Source organism: Fusarium oxysporum, chromosome V, assembly GCF_013085055.1.
Source record: "Fusarium oxysporum Fo47 chromosome V, complete sequence".
NCBI lineage: Eukaryota > Fungi > Ascomycota > Sordariomycetes > Hypocreales > Nectriaceae > Fusarium > Fusarium oxysporum.
The window spans coordinates 3,399,501-3,413,841 of NC_072844.1; the positions used below are offsets into that span (position 1 = coordinate 3,399,501).

Below are 14,341 nucleotides of genomic sequence, written 5' to 3' on the forward strand. Positions count from 1 at the left end.
GCATATCGCGCCATCACATCACAATAGAACAGAAACATTAACGGTAGAGAAGTCAATTTCAACTATCAACCAATCGTGTATACCCTCGTAACAAAGGAAACGGCCGTCACATCACTAATTAATAAACCTGTAGTTTTCCTTAACCAAGCACAATCCTCGCATCGTGCTTTATCCACCAATCGTCATTGCTTCCAGTGTGGTATCAAAAACAAAGAGAATAAAGACAACTCAAGTACATGAGCATGGGTATAACGTCAACAATCCTCCGCTATTATTTTTCCTGTGCCTACATGGCATCTCCGTCGCATTGATTTTAAACGGGGTTGATCTGGCCAGTGGGCAGGCCGGTCTGACCATTGGTGAAACCAGCAGGGTGCTTGCCATTAACAGCACCGTTGCCAATCTGGAGACCGTTGCCGCCGTTCAACGCACCATTACCAGTGTGGGTGTTACCACCAGCAGGGTAGAAGTCGTAGTCAGCGTTGGAAGTGTTCTTAGGTCCAAGATCTGACACGGGGTGAGCCTTGCGCTGGATCTTGGGAGCGGAAGGAATGTCAGTGCTCTTCTTCGCGGAGCCGATAGAGAAGACAGGACTCTCCCACTTATCGCCCTTACGGGCAAGCTCCTTGTACTCGGTAGCCTTGGTGCTGATACCACCAGGGAGGTTGATGTTGGGGAAGATGCTGTCCTCCTTGGTCATAGCAATGTTGGCCTTCTTGTCAGAAGCAGCCGCCTCAGCCTTCTTCTTGCCCTTAGTAAACTGTTGCTGGGCAGCAGTGTAGTAACGGTTGTAGATGTTGGGGGCGTTCTCGGGGTGGTTCTTCGCCTCAGCAGCAGCACGGTCAGCCTCCTGCTTAACCTGGAACAGCAGCTGATCGAACTTGTTGCACTGGTCCTTGATGGCTTTTTCAACAGCTTTCTGCAGAGGAGGGCGAATAACCTTGAGCATGAAAGGCTTGAACAAGGAGAAGAGCAGCTTATGGTTCGACTTCTTGACCTTGATTTGGAGCTTGTTGAAGTCAACATCGACCTTCTCAACCTTGAAGTAGTTCTGGCGATCCTTCTTGTCGGCGGTAGACACCTTCATCTTGAAGGAGAAGCCATCACCAGGGAGGATGATGTCAGCAACACCAGTGTCGGTGATAGAAGGGAAACCTTGCTTGCGCTTGATGTGGAAGCTCACATCACGAAGATCCATCTGGATGCCAGCAACCTTGACCTCGACGGTCTGATGACTCTTGTTGGCGATCTTCTTGCGGCCCCATCGGAAGTAGTGCTCGCTGGAAACCTCGAAGATGTTGGGGGCAAAGTTGTCACTCTCAAGGACCAGGTTCTCGATGATAGCATCGACCTGGGAGTCGGTGTACTCAATTCGAGGAATTGGGATGTAGGCAATGTTTTCAAGGGCGGCAGGGATAATGACATCCCTCAAGTCCTTAAGCAGATGAGGCTTGAAGACAGGCTTGCCATCCTGGTCGTTGCCAAGGTCCTTGAACAGCTTCTGGAGAGACTCGGCAAAAGCATGGTTCTGAGGGTCCTGGTCGAACTGGTCGGCAAGGAACTTGATCTCATCGACAACACGGTCGGTGTGACCGCGGTATTTGTTGCGGAGGAGGTATCGTCCCTGGTCGTAGAGCTGATCCCACTCACGAGTGGACTCATCCTCGAGGATGTAACCCTGCTGAAGGAGGCATCGGCGGATGTAAGAGTCCATAGCCTTGAACCAGTCCTTGAGCTCACGGTCGTTATCAGCGTCGCGGTAAATCTGGCCGATGGCCTCCCAAAGATCCTCAGTGGAGGTGCCGTTCGCGAATCGCTCAATGATAGTGCGGAGGTCACGCTCGGCGGCAGCAAGGCCACCACGTGCGTCCTTGGCAGTATCGGTAGAGCCTTGGCCAAGAGTGCGGCCGTGGCGGCTGTAAGTCTCAGCCAGGCGCAGAAGAGTCTGAATGGCCTGAGAGTAGTCCTCGTGCTGCTGGCACTCCAGAATCATCTTCTTGAGACGCCAGATGGTCTGGTCCTTACGCTCCTGAGGCATCTTCTTATCGAAGTAGTTGCGGGCCTTGCGACGGTACTCCTCGTTGCGCTGCAGGATGCTCTCTTTGGTCTCGGGGTCGACCTTGTTGTCGAGCTTGGCCTCAGCAGCCTGCTTAGCGGCACTCTTACCAGCCTGGGGGTCGGTCTGGCGAGCGGCGTCACGAGCAGCGTCGGTTGAAGCAGGCACGGAGCTGGAAGGCACATTACCGGTCTCGGTACCGGTGGTGACCTGAGGGTAAGTGCCCTGCTGAGCATTGGCCTGCTGGTTCTGCTGGAGCTGTCCGGGAGCGGCAGCGTTGATACCAGCGGAAGCGACGTCCTTGGCATCCTCCTTGGGGTTTCCACTGTAGAAGCCCTTAGCCTGCTGCTTCAGGTTGTCCTTGGAAAAGTCGGGAGCTTCATGCCAGACATTGTCCTGAGCAGGCTCGTCGATCTGTCGGAGCTGCTCCTGAGAGGGGCGGACACGGGCAGCAGCGTTGGTAGCAGCATCGCCAGCCATGTCGCGGAAGAGGACTGTAGCATCAGAAAGAAGCTTTCGGAACTGTCCGTTGGTGATGAGAAGCTGGCCAAGGGTTCTCAAACCCTCAAGAGCTTGGTCACCATCCTGCTTGGCAGCGTCCTTGCTGATGGGGGCATTGGGTGTGTTGACACTCTTGGGGTCGAACTGAGTGGTCTGCCAGATGAAATCCTGAATCAGGTTGCCCTCGTTCTTGGAGAGAAGGAGGTACTTGGCTTGCTTAATGGCGTTGGCGGCATCCTTGACGAGCTCTTGACCCTCAGCGGAGAGCTTCTCGTGGCGACCAGAGAGGGCGCGAGAGGCGAGGAAACTGCTTAGAGCGACATCAATTTGGTCGTTCTGGAGGAGAATGCGTTAGAATGTGAGGAAGAACAGAATCGCGCAGGGAATACTCACCGAAGGAACCTTGCCGTTCTGGAAGGCAGAAATGATTCCGTAGACTTGGAGCTTTCGGTTGACATCGGCCTCCTTCGTCTTGATGTCTGTAGGTTTGTTGACATCTGGGGCTCCGGGCATGATGGGCAAAAGTGTATGGGGTATCTCGTTATTAAGTCGTTATGCCACGGAAAAGTATGACGTTAAAAATGTTAGGACGTTAACTCTTTTTTAGAGTTGAGGTGACGATAATGTAGTGAATAAGAGACGAAGCAGAAGTTGATCTTATTATGGGAGGGGAGGATGCGTTGCGTTGCGTTGCGTAGCGTAGGCGTAGGTAACAAATGAAGAGGCTGTTGTTTGGTATCCTCTGGTAAGGGATGGGTATCACAAAGCAGTTGGGTATTGTATTAGGTAGGAATTGGTATTGGACGGGATTTGAAATAGAGAAAGAGCTCCTGGTACGAGGCAGGAGAGAGACAGGATTAGATATACTTTTCTAAGGGAGACTGCCCGTGACAGGCAGGTACGAGAGTTACACGGTAATGGCTGGATCCGGGCAGTGGTTGGCGTGGTCTTGGCTGGGCTGGAGAAAGCGAGTGTGGTCAGTGACGTTGACGTTTGCTAAGGGCGACGATGTTGATCGAGGACGTCATCGGTCGATTTGCAAAGCTGCCCTGTGTTGACCAGGCCCAGCGCCAACGCACGCTACTGGCCAGGCCACAGACCAATTTTACAATACAGGCACCTCGATGCGCTATCGTTTCTGAACAAGGCACTCTTTCTGGGCACTCGCATTGGCACTGGCATCGGCATACATTCATTGAATCACTGGTTTCTGTTACCACCCTGCTTGGCTATGACACTGAAACCCGGAGCGAACCCTACGGCCAAGCAAGGTACCCTACCAGCCTGAGCAGGGGTCAAGCAGATGATCGAGCTGCAAACAAGCGGAAAAAAGGGAAGAAAATGTACCAGGGCAGCAGCTGAAGGTAACCAGGGTGGGCTCTAGACTCTCTGCATTGCGATGATGATGCTGTTTGATCCCCAATTAGAGGCGTTTCGAAGCGTCAGGGGAGACGGTCAAGCCTCGATGTTTATACCCTTCGCGATGCTACCTCGACGACGATCTAGACCTCTTGACCAGCAACAAGATGACAGCCGTTGATAATCACAAGCCACGGCTTATTCTTCACTACTGATGATATTATTTATTGCATTCACCGTCTAGATAATGGGCCCATAAAGAAGGTTGCCCCAGGCAAACCCTTCAAATGTTGCGACATGTCTCACAGACCCCTGGCTGGTTCGCTGAATCAAAGCCTGGTAAGACAACACTACGGGCACCAGTCTAGCCAAAATGAAATATGCATTTTTTATTTTTTCATCTGCTTGCTCTGCCAAGAATTGGCCGGTGGTGCAGGTCCGACTCTGTACGTCTTGTCTTCCTGAATTCTTGTGTTTTGCGTGCTGTTACTGAATCGAAGAGAGTGACATGGCATTGGCATTGACTTTGACTTTGGCATTTGACTCTGACGTTGTATCTTCAAAATTTGATATCTTCTTATTCCCGAGGTCCTCTCCGGATCGCCAGTGTGGATTCCGTCGATGATCTGCCCTGCCCCATGATATAATTCCCACCTTGCAGAGCTGATGCTGAAGGAATTGACAAGGATGTCAATGAGCCTCCGATATCTTTTCTGCCCGTCAACTAAAAAACAAGGATGCCCATTCTTGGCTGGAATGATGAATTTTAAAAGCTGGCAGATGGAGCTGGAGGAGCTGTTATTGTTTAGCTTGCTCCCCACGTTCTCCACTGACTTTTAACATGATGGCCTCATAGGTAAACCCCAGCTCATGAGCTGCAAATCGTCATAACTCAATTTCCAGACCCAATAACACGTAATGGCCTAATTTGACGTTTTGTTGATTGAAGTCGACACATCGCGTGCCCTGATTTTCCCCTTCGTTTCCTAATTCTCTACGGCTGCTGTACGAGACTGGGTAAGCTAGACTAATCTCCAGGTTAACTAACTAATCAGTCAATGGCTGCGTGGGCTGATCTTGATCGTGGCCAATGCCGCGATCGTGTCAAAGCTTTCGTTAGCTCGACGTTAAAGTGAGCGCTTCATGACGTCACATCACAGCTTGAGCTCCCAAGAAAAAAGGGAACCGACGTCAGGTCTGCTAGGGTTTCATCACAAACCAAAATCGGCATCAGGATGCCATGAATTAGGAAATTTTTGAAAAAAAGATGGTGTAGAGCTACGGCAAGGATTGCATCGAATCTGGCATCTGGATACGGCATATCCAACAGGTGGCCAGCTCATGTTTCCACCTCTTCAGTCACATTAACAGTGCATCAAATGCTGTCGAGGCAATTCCCGTGTAAAACAACCACAACCACAGCATGTGAGAGAAACTGAGACGTCGATCCGATAAGTTTCGTAGCGACTGTAACCAAGGGCGACTGACGTCTTGGCCGTGTTTCGTCAGTCAGGTTTAGCTTTGAGCCACTGAACGCATCAATGCATCCCTCCCATCACATTCTGTCCACGCAAGCAGCGTCTCCTTTCAGACTTCAATTTACTCCCGTGTTTCTTGATAAGTAAAACGACCGACACACGGAAAGAAATGACTATTTGGGTTTGAATTTTATCCTACATAATACCGATTGATCTCCTCAACCTAAATCACCACGCATCGCTTTTCCTTCTCGGGCTGTCGTGTGCTCGGCTGCTGGGCGATCGTTGCCCAGTCAAGCTCGAGCCACAACGTGCTCAGTTGCACAAGCGTAGCATCTAGATTCCTGGAGACTCATCATCTCCGTCTTTTTGAACTGCCATCGGTAACACTGCCGATGGCTGGACGCGGCACATGGCTACAGGCTATGCAAGCTTCCATCTGCTACAGGGACAAAAAGTATCATATATAATTCAGTGTCTCATTGTGTTCCTGTCCGTAGTATCTTTTGAGGGAGGCATCCCGTTCAGATGAACCTTCGATCTCTAGGGTAAATCTCGTTGCCAAGCCGACGTGGTGTCGATTTCGCGACATGCTCTGACTAGCAAGGACTTTGTTTGTGGTCACAATGGATGGGGAATCCGTGAAATGGATCTTTCTCTCCAGTCGAGTTTTAGTTGATGCGTTATGGTTTTAACTGTACCATATAATGCGAGAATATCTGTTCGTAACTGTTGAACATGACCCTGACACCAACACCAACGGATACTGTACCAAGAAGCACATACAAATGAACACTCTACTAACCCAATCCAATGAAGGGATTTCCCGCGGTCAATAACGTCACACATTATCATCATGATGTGTATAAGAATATAACTAATAGCTTAGCTCTTTGTGCCGTCGAATTTTACGCTTATCCATAAAGTCGGCGATCCTCCACCCACTTATTTTATCCACCTCGCCTAGATCTGTCTCTGGATGAAGCGAAAATAGTTGATTGGTGAATCATCATCAATTGGGCAAACTAGGCAGGCTATTGACTGGCCAAGTGAAGATAATTCGAGGTCGTATCGTAATCTACTCACTTCTAGGAGGTAGTCATGCCATCGGAACCCCCTTCTCAAGGCCACTTGAAAGATCAAACACCTAGCTTTCCATACTGATGATGTAGGATGGAGGAAGAATGCACTCTAAGACTCTAAGCGCAGATAAAAGTAAATATTGCTGATTTCACCTCTGAACGCCATCTATGCCGATTCGTTATGCTACATGCATTCCCATAATCCCAGTGTCATTCCTTTTCACGATGTTGGTTCTTCAGCCTTCGATCCAAGGTCGTTGAAAACGCTAGCCTTGACCTGATTCGCCACCAGGCCAGACCTCTCCTTAGATGCAATGAGGCTGGCTTCCCTTGCCAGCTTGTCCACGGCCTTGTCGGAGCTCTTATGACTCGTACCCATCATGCCTTGTCCAGCTCGGCTTCGTGTGATGCCTGTTGTCGCTTCCTTGATCTTAGAGCTCAAATCGAGCATCTGTTTGTTGCCATAGTCGCGGTTCGTGATCAGTGGGTTCTGGCTGAGAGTCTGTACCCAGTACTTGTGCCAGAGGAGCTCGAGGAGATGCGAGTCGAGAGAGCTCTTGAAATGGGAGACTTCGAGACTGTAGTAACGGCTCGCATGAGCACCAAACTCTGCGGCCTTGGCGAGAGGCACTGCTTGGAAGCCGTCAGAGGTGGCTGTGCCATTACCGGCCTGGTGGTCCTCTGGGTATGTTCTGAAAGCGCCGATGTCGACCTTGCCTGAGTTGATAGTACGATCGGGGTCGATAACTACGGCAAGGAAAGGGTCCTGCCACTTCTGCTGCATGGCCTCTGTATCGACATCGATACCGCTCAGCCAGCATCCGTAGCCTGGGTGACTGTGGTACCAGCCCACCACGTTCTCCTGTCGACCCTGCGCTCGACATAGATCAAGATACTCGACAAGGTATTCGTTCGCTTCGCCTTGGGCGTTGACACGAGTCTCTGTTCCTTCAACGGGCAGTCGGAATGCGTCGGTGACGATAAATGTGTCCTGGTGGGTGTAGCCTTGCATCAAGCCCATGACCTCGAGGTTGCCACCGGATCGCGCGTGCATGGTCATTTTTATGAGAGCAGTAGCGCTTATTCGCACATGCTTGAAGTAGTTTGGTGTTTGCTTCCATGCCTTTTCGTTGTTTATGGCCTTCTGAGCATCGGCGTCGAAGTTGTAGAGAGCGTCGCGTTTGGGGTCGACTAGCTGGACATTGTTGTCCAACTCTGGCACATATGTTAGCTACGAAATTATCCAAAGTTCAACAGGGAGCCATACCCCAGGCCTTCAGAGCAGATGCCTCCATCGTGACGACTCCGAATGTTTGATAAGGTGCGAAGGTAGAGTGTGAGACACAGCAAGTTGACGTTGGTTCCAGGCAGACAGGATGCCCCGCCTCTTATCGATAAGAGCTACGTAAAGGTACCTACCTATGTACATCGATATGCACGGACAAGACCCGGAGTCTTGAACATTCTTCTTTCAAAAGTCTACTTAGTGAAGAGGAGATATGCATGTCTCTAATTTGTTACTCTGCTGTGCTTCATTGTAACCTTTTTTATGCTGCTTTTAGCGTATGTGCCTCTTCTAGTCTTTTTCAGGGACGCAATAGAGAGATGCAGCCACCTCATATAAATGGTACCAATAGACCAGGCATGTGGATTATGAAAATGAAAAAGCAAAGGGGAAAAGAAAGAAACCTTGCAGGACTTACGGGTACATAGACTGCTAGTTCACTTCCATTGAGATTCATCGTTGCCCGACTCTTTTTTCGTTGCGACCTTGGAATTCTATGAACATACAAGCCACTTGCTCGCATGCGCAACAACAAACGAAACGCAAAAGTCAAATGCGGACCTCAGTACCCATTTAAGAGCGGGCAGCTTTGGAGACATTGGTGTCATCCTGCTGAATCTATGGGTTCATCATTGGCGCGACTATGTCCAGCGGTAACGTGTGATAAATAACTGCCCGCTCAGATGTGAGTAGGGGAAAAGGGAACCGACAAAAATGTGAGGAGCTTTGTGATTATATGCATACATAAAAGGTATGTTGTCTAAGATGGCACTACTCTACACCAGGCAGCAAAGCTCCTAAAAACCTAAAGAGTAACGAGAGCTGACCTGGGGCACGGTATATGGGCATGGGTATTCATTTGATATGATCTGTCACAGCAGGCCTTTCTGAAGCGACTCTCATATGGGACGTGCACTTAATCAAGAAGGACGGGTCAACCTAATCCCCCTTCTCCACGGCTTTCCCCCTTTCCTCTCATCATCTTTATGTATCTCCTTTATTCTCTGGCTGTTCCATTACGAACAGGTCTCGCTGCTCTCTACTGCAAATGAGCTTGAGCACTTCCACTCTTTGGGTCGAACTTGCTATCTCGTCCACTGACTTCACGCAACATCCCCGTCCCGGGCTCTTCGCTTTCGAGCGAATTTGTGAGCTACTTCACAGTGTTGTAAACATTACACGGCACTGCGTCTCTCAGTTTAGGGTGGGTAATGATGCAGACAATGATCATACTGAGGGTTCAGAGTCCAACGATGAGATATTGCAAGCGATCGTGCCTTTCACTCAGCGCAAGCTGACCTCCCCGTACCTCTCTTAGGAAACTAGACGGCATCAATATGGCCATTCAAGATATTATCCAGGGAACGCGAAAGTATGTTCTTTCTTCTGCTGTTCTAATGACTCTTAACAGCTAATAGCAAATCACGAGTCCTTGACCTCGCCATCGACTAGCATGCGCGATCATTAACTCAAAACCTCTCAACATATTTTGACACTGGCAAGGCTTCTCTTGCACTCTTAGGTCAGTTGCTTCTTCAAACTCAGTGACTTTGACCTGGTTGGCTAAAGGTCTTGTATACAGTTGCTCTAATGACAGGCCGCTGTCAAAAAGGGAGGAAAATGTTTGATAGTCAAGATGTCTCGCCAGTAAGAGGTCTATCAAAGAATGCTTGAAGCCCAAGGGAAGGCGGGGAGAACATTGGCCAGACATTGGATGAAGGAAAGAGAAAGGCAACATAAGACATACTGCACCGAAGACATAGAAAGTCCTGTACCTCAGTTCCCAGTACAACAAACAGCCCACTGAGTGGACTGCCTGCTTGGGTATCTCTACCCTGCAGATTGGATAGCTTCATTGCCATGGGTTCATCACAGGCGACTACTCCTTGTTACGAAATTTGGTGAATGGAAACTGTCCGCTCTGCTTCCACTGAGTAAGAGACAAAAGGAGAAATCACCATTTGAGCGAGGGGTGGGCCTTTATAAACGCTGTTGGAATTATGCTTTCTTTCACATTATATAAAGTTTGCTGAAAATTCGAAGAAATGGAACGTAGATTGGATACAAACTGACTTACTGATGATCTTTGATAAATCATAGTGAAGAAAAACATTATACAAGCCAGATTTCCATGATACCCAATTACAATACTTAAACAGCCCCGTTCAACGGAGCAGAAGGATACAGAGGTCGCTGAATGCCCATACGGAACCGAGGAACACGACCCATTCGGTTCAAGGCAGTTGTGGGCATTCTGAGGACTGTTTCGCGATACATAGTCTGTGTCTCCCACTCATATGAGCATCCGATAGCTCGCTGCATGCCGCCCTCGGAAGCGCAGAACATGAGAGTGACAGGTGGCCTGACAGCCTCGAACAAGGTCAACTCCATGTTGTACGTATCTACAAGAGTGAAAATCTGTCATTGTTAGTCAAAAATCAAAAACACCACAGATAAGAAAGTGACTCACCCTCATGTCGCCTGGGCGAGCTTGCTTGGCCGCCTCAACCTTCATTCTCACCTCCGGATCCTTGTAGGGATCCACGCCAACACGCTCGCCATCATCGTTAACGATACTTCGGCTGAGAGGGCTTCCATTGGTGCTCCAGGAAAAGCGACCAAAGTTACCTCCAAAGATGGACCTCTCAATAGTAGGGGCATTGAGGTGTCCTTCAAAGCCAAACATTTCGGCTTGAGTATCAGCAAACTTGCCACCGTAGATGACTCGAACCAGGTTAGGTGTGATCAACCAGATCCAGACGAACAGGAGGAGGAAGATAACACCAGGGATAATCATGGCAGTTCCAGAACTAGCGCTGGCGCCAGTGGAATAACCGTACATGCTGCTAGAGGAAGAGGAAGAAGAGCTGCTAGCGGATGCACCACTTGCGATGAGTGCAATTGCAATGATGAAGAAGGCCCCGTTCCATTCAACTGCCAATGCCGCAAAGTATCTCTTCCAGGATGGTCCCGTAGACCAGTACACTGGGTAGAAAGTCTTCCAGCGGATGGAGATGCCCCAGGCACCATCGATGATGATGGTATCGTTGTCGGCGATACCAGCTACCTGACAGTAAGGAGTGATGTCCCAGAGAGATGACTCATAGGCATCCTCCATGTCGTACCATGGCTGATCCTTGTCTCGGGGGAGTGTGCAGATGTATCTCTCAAGAAGTCTGTCAGAGTCATTTGCCAAAGACAGTCTTGAGAAGGCTTGGAAGGCAGTGTCAGTTCTGTCAACTTGAGGTCGAAGTCTCAAGAGACCCATGAGGGCATAAGCCTGGTCACCAGGGAGATACTCCGTAGTGTGACGGCTGTAAAGACACTTGAGAGCCAAAACAGCTTGCTCCAGACGACTCAGGTTGATGGAGCCGAGATAATGATCGATGAGATGGCGAGCCACATCAGAGTCCATGTAAGTCCACACCAGAGCAGCGAACTGGTTCTTGGCAACAACCAGGGGGGATTGGAGGTTTCCGTCACGAGTGTAAACCGAGATAGTTCGGCCTGGGCTCAGGAGAACCTCGGGGAAAGTCCACATTCGACTTCCCCACTCGCGAAGAAGAGACTCAGTATTGGCCTTGCCTGAGTGTCCAGCCTTGGCACCCTTACCCCTACCAACAGCGATGACCATCCTGTCTGAACCGCGGAGAACATCTGAGATGCGATAAACATCGGACTCAAGTTCATTCTCATCACGCATGCAGCTACAAGCGATCCAGTAGGCAGGAAGCTTTGCAGCTCGACACGCGGTCTCAGCGATGTGATGAAGGGCCATCATGTCCTGCTCGGAGCTATGGCTAAAATGCTCAGTAGAGTAGGCGACGAAGAGATAGGCAAGGTTTATGTCTTGACCATCACTGTTCTCCCACTCGACAACACTGCGGACATCTAATCCTCTATTCTCATCGTTGAATGGCTCACGAAGGAAGCAGAGATAGCGAGGTCGCAACATGCGATAGATCTGGTTGTTGCGAGCCATGAGGGATAGACCCTTGCGGTTCTCGAGCAAGTTGCTCCAGACCTTGGCGTCACCGTGATACCTGTAAAGAACAGGAGCATAAGCGAGGTTTCGCTTGATGACACTAGGCTTGCCATCCCAGAACTGCCCATATTAGTATACTTGTCATGATATCTCATTAACATGCAACTTACAACAAGAGCCATGGCAATAGCAGCCGGGAAAGTTCTCAACACCATGATACCCCAATCTTCCCAACTCTTGGGATCGTAGCTAAAGTCAATGATCCATGTAGCAATGCGCACCTTCATCGGAGCGACCTTGCGAACATAGGTTCTCTTCCAAGTTGAAGTGCCAGGGCCTTCATAGATGGCATCAACACATGCAACATACATGTTACGAAGGTAGCCGTCATTGTGGTGCAGATATCGATCCGAACGAGGTTTGAAAGAGACACGACCCGCATAGTCTCTATGTCTCATCTTAACCTCGCTGCTCGTGTAAGTGTAACCAGGCTTCTGGTACAACACGGGATTGCGCCATCGGTAGATGGAGCGCGAGTCAAAGAAGTGCTTGCTTCCTTTGAGCTTGACAGGAAACTCCTTTTCAGAAACCTGAAAGCATTGTCAGTAAGCACTTATGATAAGATGGGAGAGTATTCACTTCTTTCTCATTGGGACTGGTCGAAGTCGTGAGGGGCGTGGTAGTTACGGGGACAATGGCACCTTTGTTCTGCTAAGAAATGTTCAATTTAGAGGCTAGAAACAAAAACAACCGCGAAAGAGCTTTACCATTGGCCCGTCCTGCTGACCACTGCTAGAACCCTGTTGATAAATGACACCTTGGTGGCCATTGTAGGCCTGCTATGGTCAGTGAGTGCAATAGTTGAGGATATGTTAGTTACTAACCATAGATTGTTGTTGGTACTGCATCGTGTTGTGAGTCTGGGTTTGTCCAAGAGGGATAGACTGTTGGTATCCTAGCGACCCAGGAGAAGCTGGATAGCTGTGAGACTGTGCCGAGAGTGGGCTTGTAGAAGGCGATACAGCTTGTTGATATGGATGAGTGTACGGCTGGTTCTGGTAGGACTGTAAAGGATGAGAGATTGGGAGGGTAAACGGGATATATAGAGGCTTACAACGACCGAGCTGCCTGGAGTATACGCACCACCGTGGGCTTGGTGCGGTACAGCAGGGGGTGGTGTCTGATTATACTTGGCCTTGTTAATACCAGTTCTCTGCAGATGAAAGCGAAGCCGACTTACATTTCCAACAGAGTTGGGATCCCAGTGCCCTCCGTGTGCCTATTACAGGTGTCAACGACTGGATGAAGCAAGGGAGAAAATGAGGGAGAAATACCATGGTTCAAATATGCAGAGCTGTGATGAAGAGAAAGCGATAAAACGCGGGATGAAGAAAATAGAAAGGATCAAAGTCCTCCAGATCGACAGGTAGTTCTTCTCAACGCTAATAAATCACAAGCAAGCCCTGTGGAATATTTCACAAAAAACCGCAGCCTGACTAAAAGGAGCTGAACATCAAGCTGAATGGGTACAACACACCATCCATCCTATGAGAACACAGGGACTAGACTACAATTTTCGACCATATCTCGATACAACGCACTTGATAGCGCCGTTCCTTTTGCCACCGGAGACCTAGACCTTTCAGGAAGTGCAGAGCCCCTTCATTCTTGAGTCCAGAGCCTGATACCATGGGGTGTGGGCGTGCGTGACTATCCCTGACCTCCTGCATCCAGCCTCACAATATTGCAACGGTGATAGGCCACTGGTGACAGGTTGAGAGACGGCATCGTCAGTGGAGTTGAGGCTCGAACAGCAAACTATTAGAAGCGGCTGAGTCTCGATATGTCACTCGCAGCCCCTGCAACTGTGATATTGGCTGTTGGGGGCCGGGGGTTAGGACTATTCAGCCATGGCGTTACCCGCGGCTTTGAGAGTATCACAACCCCTGACATATTGTCGCAAACGCAGTGTCAGGATAGGACGCCTTGTGAGGTTTGGCGCCATGGAGAGGAGCCACGGGGGACCCCTTGACCAAAAGCGGCATGCTGGGCGACTTGAAGATGTCTCACCAGGGATTGTCATTGGGCTGTCTTTCCAAGGATCTATTTATCTATCCGAAAACCTCTCCAGGATCACTAATACTCCGTTCGGTTGTGAAACGCACATGATCAGAAGTGCGGGAGCTGCAAACGATAGCGTTGAGGCAGTAGCGAATAGCAGCATTGATAACATTGAACCCCTGGCCAGCGAGACTTTCAGCCCTGAGGAACTAGACCGGTCTGAGTGTAACCCAACCCGGGAGGTCGGGAAGCTTGATAATCTAAACTATATTATTTTTACGCGAGAGATGGGCCAATGAGGTGTTGATCTTGTATCTAGACTCATTGGTGGCCCATTTCCGCTCAGAGACGGGGATATGGCGTTTTGGTGGTTGAAACATGGCTTGGTCTAGACACATCTGAGGGCTGCAAGCTTGCGATATCCCTGAAATAGAAAAGAATACATGAAATGATAATGCAAAATCACGACGCCATGGTCCTAGATGAAAGGGTTCGGCGCTTGTGCTTAGGACGAGCAAGGAATACAACTGAGGC

At 49.6% G+C, this 14,341-nt stretch overlaps 3 protein-coding genes across 3 annotated transcripts; all 3 read right to left on the reverse strand.

Annotated features, from left to right (window-relative positions):
* Nucleotides 1-37: 37 nt before the first annotated feature.
* On the reverse strand, nt 38-3,444 carry FOBCDRAFT_261207 (uncharacterized protein). Its single transcript, XM_031184854.3, has 2 exons — nt 2,951-3,444; nt 38-2,893 (listed from the first exon to the last, which is right to left on the reverse strand). Exons 1-2 carry the CDS (start codon nt 3,068-3,070, stop codon nt 314-316), a joined length of 2,700 nt encoding a protein of 899 aa, XP_031040496.2. The 5' UTR covers nt 3,071-3,444; the 3' UTR covers nt 38-313.
* Nucleotides 3,445-6,242: 2,798 nt separating this feature from the next.
* Nucleotides 6,243-7,817, reverse strand: FOBCDRAFT_183644 (JAB1/Mov34/MPN/PAD-1 ubiquitin protease-domain-containing protein). Its single transcript, XM_031184855.3, has 2 exons — nt 7,744-7,817; nt 6,243-7,691 (listed from the first exon to the last, which is right to left on the reverse strand). The coding sequence occupies exons 1-2, from the start codon at nt 7,769-7,771 to the stop codon at nt 6,697-6,699; spliced, it is 1,023 nt and encodes a 340-aa protein (XP_031040497.2). The 5' UTR covers nt 7,772-7,817; the 3' UTR covers nt 6,243-6,696.
* Nucleotides 7,818-9,862: 2,045 nt separating this feature from the next.
* Nucleotides 9,863-13,437, reverse strand: FOBCDRAFT_293698 (uncharacterized protein; the record flags this gene model as incomplete). Its single annotated transcript, XM_059611831.1, has 10 exons — nt 9,863-10,179; nt 10,232-11,866; nt 11,917-12,336; nt 12,514-12,582; nt 12,631-12,810; nt 12,861-12,957; nt 12,987-13,025; nt 13,081-13,188; nt 13,284-13,291; nt 13,348-13,437. The coding sequence occupies 10 exons, from the start codon at nt 13,435-13,437 to the stop codon at nt 9,913-9,915; spliced, it is 2,913 nt and encodes a 970-aa protein (XP_059464974.1). The 3' UTR covers nt 9,863-9,912.
* Nucleotides 13,438-14,341: the final 904 nt, after the last annotated feature.